This window comes from Alexandromys fortis, unplaced genomic scaffold (genome assembly GCF_014885135.2).
Source record: "Alexandromys fortis isolate MF-2015 unplaced genomic scaffold, M_Fortis_MF-2015_v1.1 scaffold_149, whole genome shotgun sequence".
Lineage (NCBI taxonomy): Eukaryota > Metazoa > Chordata > Mammalia > Rodentia > Cricetidae > Alexandromys > Alexandromys fortis.
The window spans coordinates 2,758,575-2,768,901 of record NW_026068025.1 but is presented as its reverse complement, the minus strand read 5'-3'; the positions used below and the strand labels follow the sequence as shown (position 1 = coordinate 2,768,901).

Genomic DNA, 10,327 nt, shown 5'->3' with positions numbered 1-10,327 from the left:
GCCCTCACCTGGGGTCACGTGCGGCCCTGAGGGCGGAGCCGGAAGCTGATTCATCTTCCACAGACAGAGTAAGGCTGGACAGTTTGCTGCCTCGGGCCGCACAGAAACCCTCCTCCCCCGGTTTTGCTGGCGAGCCTGATTCAGCCCTGGCCCAGTTTTGTCTTCTCGCAGGTGGGATGCTCAGCTGTCCAATTGAGGAGAGAGAGTTGGTTCATGGACTGAAACCCCTCTCCCTCCAACTGCTTCCACACTTTTGATGTCCGCAGAGCTGACATACCCACCTGTCATGACCTGGAGCACAGCATGTGCCTAAACCCTGCGGCAGGGAAGGGTGAACAGGACCAGGCTGTGCTCAGACCCAGCTCTTGGCTAAGTGTCCCCCAGCAATGGATTACGTTGTATTCACATCTGAGGGCAAGGTGTCAGGTGCAAATTGGCAAAACTCAATAAACCCTGCAGACAAAAGGCTCCTTCCCTGAAGCTTTTAGCTGCAGGGCACCAGGCCAATCCTGCCTTGTCTTCCCAACCATCCACCAGCTCTTGGCCAGGATGGAGCTGGTTTGAATCCCAGTGGACCCTGGACTTGTCTGACTGAGATGTCTCATAGCATCCTTGTACCCCTCCAGACACATTGCCACTGCCCATTAGCCTGGAAGCCCTCCTTGCCCTGCATCTGCTGCCCCTCAAGTCTAGTTAGTACACAGGGTCGCATCATTGATCCCCAGGCCCAATCCCTCCACTCCAACCTTTGGACCCTCATCCATATCAGGACTTATACCTGTGAACACTGGGTTTTGTTGTTTTGGTTTGGTTTGGTTGTTTTTCGAGACAGGGTTTCTCTGTGAAGCTTTGGTTCCTGTCCTGGAACTAGCTCTTGTAGACCAGGCTGGCCTCGAACTCACAGAGATCCGCCTGTCTCTGCCTCCCGAGTGCTGAGATTAAAGGCGTGTGCCACCACCGCCAGCAGAACACTGTGTTTCCACACCTGCTCCTTTCCCCTCTAGCCTACCTGAATCACCCCTCCCCTCCCATTCCCAAGGAGACGAGAGAGGCAGGGGTGTGTGTCTTGGACTCCCAGCAAAACTGTACTGGTTCTCAGTTTGTCCTCTTGTTCTTACCACTGTAGAGTTCCTGGTTTCGTTAAGGAACCTGGCCTCCAGGCTGGAAGGCTCTTTATTTGCCTCACTCTTGGTCAAGTCACAAGAAGTTGTAAGAAGTGAACAGGGAAGTTTTGGGTACCTTTCACCACTTCCTACAGTGGTATATCCTGACATAACTGTCTCAGCCAGAAGAGTCTCTGGTGCCATCCACAAAACTGCATCAGATCTCATTAGTACTGTGTGTGTGTCTATGTGTGCGTGTTTGTGTGTGCATATGAGTGTGTGTGTGTGTAGGAAGGGTATACAGTGTTGTCATATGTATAGATTTGTGTAACAGTCGTTACCATCAAGATGTATAGGGCAGTGCACATTGACAGTCCCAGGACTTGGGATGCTGGGGCAGGAGGATTGCAGGCTTGAGGCCAGCCTGGAATAGCAGAACTGTACCACTGCAGAGACCTTACTCATTAGAACTAAGCATCCAGGTTCCCATCCTAACCCTGGCTGCCATTTTCTCCCTCCTGGTCCTGTGAAGATGACAGTGCCATTAGCAAACTTCCAGGGTGCAGCCTAGAGCTCTGGGCCATCTTCTAGCCCCACCAGCAAGGCGAACACATGCTCATCCATTTACGTAATTGTATAGTATTTTGGTGTGGTTATTATTTATTTATTATTTATTCATTTTGCAGTGGCAGGGATGGAGCCTAGCCACTCATGCAAGCACTCTATAGCTCAATAGGCTTTTTTCTTCTTCTGAGACAGGGTTTCTCTGTAGCCCTAGCTGTCCTGGAACTTGCTCTGTAGAACAGGCTGTCTTGAACTCACAGAGATCTGCCTGCCTCTGCCTCCCAAATGCTGAGATTAAAGGTGTGCGCCACCACTGCTTGGCCTCAGTGGTCTTACTATGCTATAAACTGTACTCGTGATGACTTTTGTTGATGTCTCAGTTCCTACTGCTCTGATGAAACACCATGACCAACAGCAACATGGGGAGGAAAGGGGTTATTTTCCTTATACTTCCAGGAAGCAGTCCATGCTCCAGGAAAGTCAGGGCAGGAACTCAAGGCCAGAACCTGGAAGCAGGAACTGAAACAGAGGCTGCGAGAAAGTGCTGTGTGCTGTCTTGCTCTCCAGGGCTTTCTCAGTACTGCTCTCTTTCAGAACCCAAGCCCACCAGCCCAGGATGGCACCACCCACACTGACTGAGCCTGCCCGCATCAATCACTATTTAAGAAGATGCCATGCAGGCTTACCTACAGCCTGACCTCCTCACATGGTTCTGACTTAAGTCAAGCCGGCATAAAACTAGCCAGGGCAGCCATTGAACGTCGTTTCGTTTCCGTGTGTATGTTCTCAGTGGGGTTCTGCTCGTAGCTTTTCCCATTTCTTTATAGATTCCTCTCTGTTGCTGAGTTTCTAGCGCTCTTATGTACTGTAGATACAGAGTCTTTGTCTGGCGTGTGGAGGGTGTGTGGTCTCTTCCAGTCTGCAGTGTGTGTCTCTGTCCTCTTCACGGGTATCACACGGAGCAGAAGTTGTGCGTTTTGATAGTGTCACTTCATCGGTTTTGCCCGTCACAGATCATGCCTTTGCTGTAATATCACTTTTGACCTACTCCCCAAAGCTCAATCACTGGTTAATAGTCCGCATTAAAATCCATGATCCATTTTGAGCTAAGTTTACATAAGGTTTGATGGTTGAGTTGAGGTTAAGTTTTTGTCCTGTACAAGAGGAAACAACCTTAGAGACATTAAAGGATCACTCTGCATCATACAGCAAGGGTCTGGGGAAACCGGTTTCCAACTGGGTCCGACATGCCTGTTTCCAGCACTTACTAGCCAAACAGCCTCTGAGCTGGCTCCCAGAGATGGGCGAATGTGTCCGGTGAAATGTCGTGAGGACCTTAACTGCCCTTAAGGCAGTGTGCCTGGCAGCTCCCTTAGGAGAGGGCCATTCAGTTGGTCAACAAACTTGGCCAGTATTTGCCATATGTTGGCTGTGCTAGGCATGACTGAAACCCAGGAGTCTCCCAGGGACCCCACAACCTTGGTGGGGAGCAGGGCTGACAGAAGTTGGAAGGTTATTGGTGCTGAGGAGGATATTGCTACCAGACCTGGGGAAGCCAAACATCCGTGAGATCAGAAGAATGAATTTAAATTCCTTGGGTTTATGAGGAGGGAGGGGCGTTCCAAGGAAAGGGAACAGCAGATACAGAGGCTCAAAGATGCCCACAAAAGCCTGGGTGCCGCCTGCGGGGGAGGGGCGGGGACAGAGGTGTGGGGAATGAAGGTGCCCAAAGGGTCAAGGTTTGGCACAGTCTGAGCCTTGTGACCCTCTGTGGAATATGGGGATAGTGAGCAGGACAGGCCACGGGCAGACTGGTTGATAGAAGGGGCGGTGAGGAGGTGACATCCTGTCACTAGGAACCAGGCTGGACTTGGCACTGACCATGGGGAAGTAGGATATGAGGTAGAGAGAGGTGGTCCCAGGCTTGGGTGTGACACCTGGCTCTGGAAAAGCCAGAGCCAGGTAGGAGCCCCCTGGCCTCTGCTGCTGCCCAGCCTCAGGTGTCCAGGGCAGAATTCAGTTTGGGTGAGGAGTCTGGGTGAGGCACGGTGAATTTGGGGGATCCCCTCACCTGGCTTTAAGAGTCATCATGTGTTGGGATGCTGTCCCTGCCTCCCAGGAGGGTTGGGTCCTCTGGTGGCAGAACTGGCAGGGCTGGGCCCAGGATGCAAATTGTCAAGAGGTCTCACAGCCTGCCAGAGTCCCAGGCTCTGTTCTGGGTTTGTCTGTGTGTCTTCCTCAGGTCTGTAAACCCCCTGGGAGAGGAGATGGGAGGAAGTACCTGAACACGTGGGGGGGGAACTCTTCCTGGGAACCTTTCTCCCTTCTCTTCCTCCGTCCTTCCGCCCTCCTCCCTCCCTCCCTCCTCTCACTTACTCATTCCTTCATTCAGCAAAAGTTCAGACTGTCTCCTCTGGGCCCAGCCCTGGGCTGGGCGATGCCAGGAACTGGGGATGATTCAAACTGGTGTCTGCCCTTGGGGTGCTCCAGAGCCGGTGAGGAAGGTGGCATGGTAAACAAGCCACAGGAACTGATCCTGGACCTCAGGAGTTCTAGGCAGGTGGACAGGTAGGGGCAGTCAGGAACCTCAGAGGAGGAGCAGGGGATAAACAAAGGCCGCCATGGGTGTCAACAGGACAGCAGCACACAAGGGAGGAGGGCCTGTGCCTTCAGAGACACGGAGGCACCAAGTGCCAGGCGTGTGCAAAAAAGCACAAGCAAGGAAGATGGTCCTGGGTGCTGGGATGCTCGACAGAGGTTATGGGACCAGCCACCTCCCAAAAGGCTGGCCTCCCCTCTCCTGATTCTACTTCCCACCTTCAAGAGGGTGGTCGAGACCACCGATGGGTGGGCAGGTGTAGAAGTGGCAAGCACCGGCACAGGGTCACAGGTAGGGCACACCGCCAGTAGCCCCTGGCTTGGAGCTGGGAGCAGGAAACAACCAGATGAGGGCCAATGATGGAGGCAGAGGCAGGGACAATAACGGGGGCCAGAGCCCCAAGGACTAGCTCTGGGAAACTGAGGTGAGGAGTCAGAGGGGCCGCCGCCGAGCAGCTCAGGCTAGTCTGGTGTATGTGTGTATGTGATGCCCAGGTATTGTTTTCTCACAGATGATGTGGGCTGTGTGGTACCATCTGAGTGTCTGCGGGCCTGTGGGGCTGAGATCGGCTGCTCCAACATTGCCTATCCAAAGCTGGTCATGGAGCTGATGCCCATAGGTGAGTCCCCGTGTCATATACAGGTGATAGATCCTGGTGACTGAGGATTGGAATTGTGGCTACTGCTCTGTATGAGTCCCTGTGCCATCTGCACAGCCAGATCAGAAGTGACCGTAAGTAAAACCCAGGCTTCCCATATGTCAGATCTTTTTTCTCCCCAGACTGCTCAGCTGGGCTTATCTTCATTTAAAGATGGTGACTCGGGGTTGGAGAGATGTGGTTAAGAAACATTGCAGATGATCTGGGTTTGATTTCCAGTACCCATATGGTGGCTCACTTGTAACTCCAATCCCAGTGAATCTGATCCCCTATACTGGCTTCTCAGGGCTCTTGCACACACATGTGATACATATAAACTCATGCAAGCAGATACACACACGCATAAATAAATCAATCTAAAAAAAAAAGAGAGAAAGCCCTAGACAGGTGAGGTGACCTTGCTAAGGCCACAGGCATGCCAGCTACTACAGACCTGACCATGCGTATCACCTCCGGAGAAAGGCTACCTACTGCCTTGTCTTCACCTTTTTATTAATACCTTCTTATATGGGGAAACTGAGGCTGAGGATGTCATGCAAACTGAAGTCCTCTGCTTACTCCTTTGAGATCAGGAGTCCGGGACCCTTGGCACCCATATTTGTAAGAATGAGCTCCACCCACAAAGGTACTGTTGTCATGGCACAGAAGAGCCATGGCACAGGTTTTGGCTTTCCCCATGGTCCTTGTGGTAGCCCTGCTATTCTAGTATTAGGTGGTGAGTTCCCCAGCCAGGGAGGCGTGCAAGCAGCAACAATGGTCCAGGGCTGGGGGAAGTTCCACCCTAAGCCAGCTCCAGGAGCTCTGCAATCTAGACTCATCTGGAAGCCGAGGCTCTTCCCTGCCTCCCGCCTTCCTTCCCACAGAGCCAAGCCCAGATGTCCACACACCTGGGAACAGACTTCGGCTCTGCTATGTGCCAGTGGGGTTATTTGGAGCACACCACTTACCTGCTTAGAGCCTGGTGCCCTTGTGTGTGTAAATTGGGGATAATGAGTCTACCCAACCTGAGGGTTGTGGCCAGGATTAAGCCTAATGACACAACAGAGACATGGCCTGACCGCACTGTGGACTCCCACCTCAGGCTGTGCCTCCCCTTCCATACTGAGCTAAGGACTCAGCCTAGCACTGACAGACACTTGTTGGGCCACCAGCCCTTTCTATGCCTTGAGCTCCGTCTCAGAAATGGGTACAGTGAGCAACAAGTCAACTACTTTCCAAGCACCAAGGGGGGTAGATAAATATTTGGGGTAACCATGACTTAATTCACATTCCTGAGAAGTAAACCAAGCAGGGCATGGGATGCCTAGAAGTCATGCTATGGAGTTGAGGTCAGGTGTATCAACACCACTCTGGAAGGCAGAGGGGAGGAGTCACAGGAGGTGACCAAACTAAAGCACCACAGCACTGAGTCCTTTGGGCCCTTTGGAGCCCCTAACTCCCAAAATGTTGCCTTGTCTGGCCAGGGGCCTTTCACTCACAGAAAATAGGGTGGGTTTCTCTTGCCCTCACCTCCACAAAGGCTCTCTCCCAGCGTCAAGAAGGGCTCCGCCATGCCTGCTGGGACTTGTTGTGTACAGGAAGTGGTGTGTCAAGGAGTTCCAGAGACTAGGCCACTGCCCAGGTGTGACCTTGCTGCAAAGGGTCCCATGCTTGCCACCCGCCTCCCCTCCCAATCCCCATCGTTCTGCCGTGGTAACTGATTCTGTCCTGGGCTCCTCACTCTAAGGCAATTGGATCGGGACAGGGAAAGTGCTTTGTCAGCTCAGGCTCCGCAGAAGGTAGACACCAGGGCTGTAAACAGCCCTGCCATGGGGGTGATTACTCCACAGCAGGGCCACAGGCTGCTCACTCCCAGCCGGGCAGGGTCACAGTGGGGGCCCTGTTCTGCCCGCAGGTCTTCGAGGGCTGATGATAGCTGTGATGATGGCTGCGCTCATGTCATCGCTGACCTCCATCTTTAACAGCAGCAGCACACTCTTCACCATGGACATCTGGAGGCGGTTGCGGCCGGGCGCAGGAGAGCGGGAGCTGCTGCTGGTGGGCCGGTATGGGACAGTCGGGGCAAGGTGGGGCTTCTGCAGCACCACCTGTCTGGGAAGTCCTCACCAGATTTGGGGTTTGAAGGATGCATAGGAATTTGCTAAGCAGTGAAAGAAGGGAAGCGGCCAGAGTATCTGGGGTACACTTGTCATTCCTGAGCTGACTCCTTCACCTGGAGTCAACTCTGCTTCCCCACCTAAGCCAAAGATCTTTCTGAGCCTTCCAGTTTGCTCTGGCTACCCTGGGATCCCAGAGCTAATCCTCAAACTGGCCACACCCGGACCACAATGATGCCCCTAGTCTCAGGCTTCCAACACCCTGGGCCGGCTGAGGACCCGCTGTTTCCTCCAGCTGGCTCTCTTTCCTCCACCCAGCACTCAGCCTCACCTCTGTCCTCTGGGTAGCCCTCCAGATACTCCCCACAAAGAGTGAGCACTCCCCACCACACCCCAGACCACTACCAGATCCCTCTCTCACTGTCAGGCCATAATATGTCAAAATGAGCCTCCCTGCGGGACATTTCCGCCCTGCCCCTGTGCTTGACTGTGAGCCTGTGGGGCGACGGAGAGTGGTCTCCTCCTCGTGTGCCTGCTCCCTGCTCACTAACAAGGACTGACTGCAGTCTTCCTCCTGGAGCCTGGGGCAGGGGCTCTCCCAGCGCTTGTTCCGGTGAAGCAAAGCAGCCAGCTTCTGTGAGAAGAACCCTGTTGGGACATGCCTGGGAGCCGGGGTGTCATGAGCTCATCTGCAGGAAGGGAGCCTTTGGACTCTCTAGCAGTTCAGGTTCTGACCTATCAGACCTGGTCACATGACACCTGACCACCTGTTTGCTCCTGCCTCTCTGCAGCTGCAGTGACCAGAGGCCTGTCTAAGATAGCTTTTTCCTTGAAAGAAGCCCTTCAGACTCCAACCTCCCAGGCCCTGGGTCTGGGCATCTCTGAGCCCCGCTCTCTGGCCTAGGACTCCAGTGGCCCTAGCAACCTTGGCCTATGGCCCCCTGGCCTCCCAGAAACAGGCTCTTCCTAGCTGGCCTCATTCTAAGCCAGAGGCAATCTGGGATTGCAGGCCGACAGTGATGCTCAGGACCCTACCCTCCTCCTTTACTTCCCTCGCAGCTGCCCCATTCTGTCTCTTCCCTTGGAGTTCTATGTCTAACAGCAATTCGGAGGACTCAGCCCCCCCCAACACACACACACACACAAACAACTCACACCATGCCAGACACTCATGAGATTGGCTGTGTGCGCACCCCCTGGAGGTTGTTTTAGGAATAGGCAGCCTCCTCCTCATCCAGGGGCCCAGTCTTGAACGGAAGGCCAGCAACGTGAAGATTGAAGTTCAGGAGCTGCTAGGCCCTCCGGCTGGAGGGTGCAGGTCTTGTCGGTGGAGACCGCCAGGCTTTGAAGAGGCCTCGCCCAGCTGTGCTCCAGTCTAAGGGTTAATTAGCCTCAATCAAAGCTGCACCTCCTCCTTCTGCCACCCTCTGCCCGGGGCCCGGCCTGAAGCAAATTGGGAAGGTGGGGGAAGGACCCACCCTTCTGCACACAGCCAGTCAGTCGGTCTTGCACGGCGCCGGCCACCGGCCTCGCCTGCCCACTGTACCCCTGAGTGAGAGGGGAGAGGACTCGGCCAGGTGTGATTACAGCCCTGGCAGGGTGACTCAACCTCTGAGTTTCCAGGCTCCCCCCTGAAGCCCCCAGACCCACACTGTCCCTGAGTTCCTTTGGGCGTAGGATGGTGGATCTGTTTGCATGGCCAGCCCCAAAGCCTGGAGAGTTTCTAACAAGGCCTTGGGGGGAGGAGCAAAGCGCCCGCGGGCAGCGGATAGGTGGAAGGCGGGGTGTTACCCGCCGAGCGTTGAGGGTTAAGGGACTAGAGCATGCTGGCTGGGATTGTGCAGTTTCCGCAGGTGTTCTAAATCCCTCCAGGTTGGCCCCAGGTATGAGGGCCACTGTGACAATCACCGACCCCCAAATGCCTAGCGCCTGCATGCTTGTAGTTGGGGGTGCACGGAGAAGGCAAGGGCAGGGTTGAGTAACTGGCCGCATGGGCCGCAGGGGGCCACGGCAGGAGATGGAGCTGGAGCGTTTGGTTCCTGGTGGCCTGCGCTTAAATGGGCAGAGGGAACCAGAGGCAGGTCTTGGGGAGCAAGGGAAGTTCAAAGCTGAGGCAGGGCTGGCCGCCCGCAGGCTGGTCATCGTGGTGCTCATAGGCGTGAGCGTGGCCTGGATCCCAGTCCTGCAGGGCTCCAACAGTGGACAGCTCTTCATCTACATGCAGTCGGTGACCAGCTCGTTGGCGCCCCCTGTCACCGCCATCTTCGTTCTGGGCATCTTCTGGAGGAGGGCCAATGAGCAGGTGGGTAGCCCAGACAGGTCCGGCGGGGTTCCCCTTAAAGGGTGCCCCACGAGTCCTTTGAGGTCTTCCTCTGTCTCTCTTTTCCCTAGGGGGCCTTTTGGGGCCTAATGGCCGGGCTGCTGGTGGGTGCCCTGAGGCTGGTCCTGGAATTCCTGTACCCGGAACCCCCCTGCGGCCAGCCAGACTCGGGGCCAGCCCTTCTCCGCAGTGTGCACTACTTGCATTTTGCCATCGCCCTCTTCCTCCTCACCTGCGCTGTGGTGGCCGCTGGAAGCCTACTGAGCCCGCCCCCTCAGCAAAGCCAGGTGAGGCAGTCCTGTTCCCTGACCCCAGGCACCACAGGCCCCATTCCTGACCTGACTGATGGAATCCCGTCTCTGTGCCCCTCTCTGATTCCAGACATTCCCACCTTTGACTCCTAACCCTTCCTTGTTTGAAGCTTCTTTCTGTAACTGACCTTCTGCTTTCTGGGCCACTCTGTCTTGCCACACCTCTTCCCTGCAGATAGAAAACCTAACCTGGTGGACTCTGGTTCTGGACCCGTCCTTAGGAACCAAAGCAGGTAAGTGGATCTCCCTGGGACTGCTCCTCATCCCACCACCACGCTGGGGCTGGAGGTATGGACACCCAAGTATAGCCTGTAAACCCTCACTGACCTGCCTCAACCTCCTGTAGGCGATGGCCTGACACCCCAGAAACGTGCCTTCTGGACCCGCGTGTGCAATTTCAACGCCATCTTCCTCATGTGTGTCAACATCTTCTTCTATGCCTACTTTGCCTGATGCTGCCACCCCAGTGGGAATGTGGGTGCTTCAGTCCTCAGGGCCACCCTCCTTCCTAGGCTGGTCATGGAGGCCCAAGGAAACAGAGTGTGTCCACAGCTCTACAGTAGTCAGCACCAAGTGTCTGGCTGAGCCAACGGAACTGGAGCTCTGAAAATATGGTGGGGAGGCCTTTCAAAAACAGCACTAAAGGAGTCAGATATGTTGGGGGCGGGGGACTGAG

General features: G+C 54.9%; 1 protein-coding gene across 1 annotated transcript; it reads left to right on the top strand.

Moving 5' to 3' along the window:
• Positions 1-7: 7 nt before the first annotated feature.
• On the top strand, positions 8-10,246 carry Slc5a10 (solute carrier family 5 member 10). The gene is made up of 7 exons (XM_050163765.1): positions 8-68; positions 4,778-4,885; positions 6,819-6,969; positions 9,154-9,322; positions 9,412-9,627; positions 9,827-9,884; positions 9,998-10,246. Exons 2-7 carry the CDS (start codon positions 4,867-4,869, stop codon positions 10,102-10,104), a joined length of 720 nt encoding a protein of 239 aa, XP_050019722.1. The 5' UTR covers positions 8-68; positions 4,778-4,866; the 3' UTR covers positions 10,105-10,246.
• The last annotated feature ends 81 nt before the right edge of the window (positions 10,247-10,327 follow it).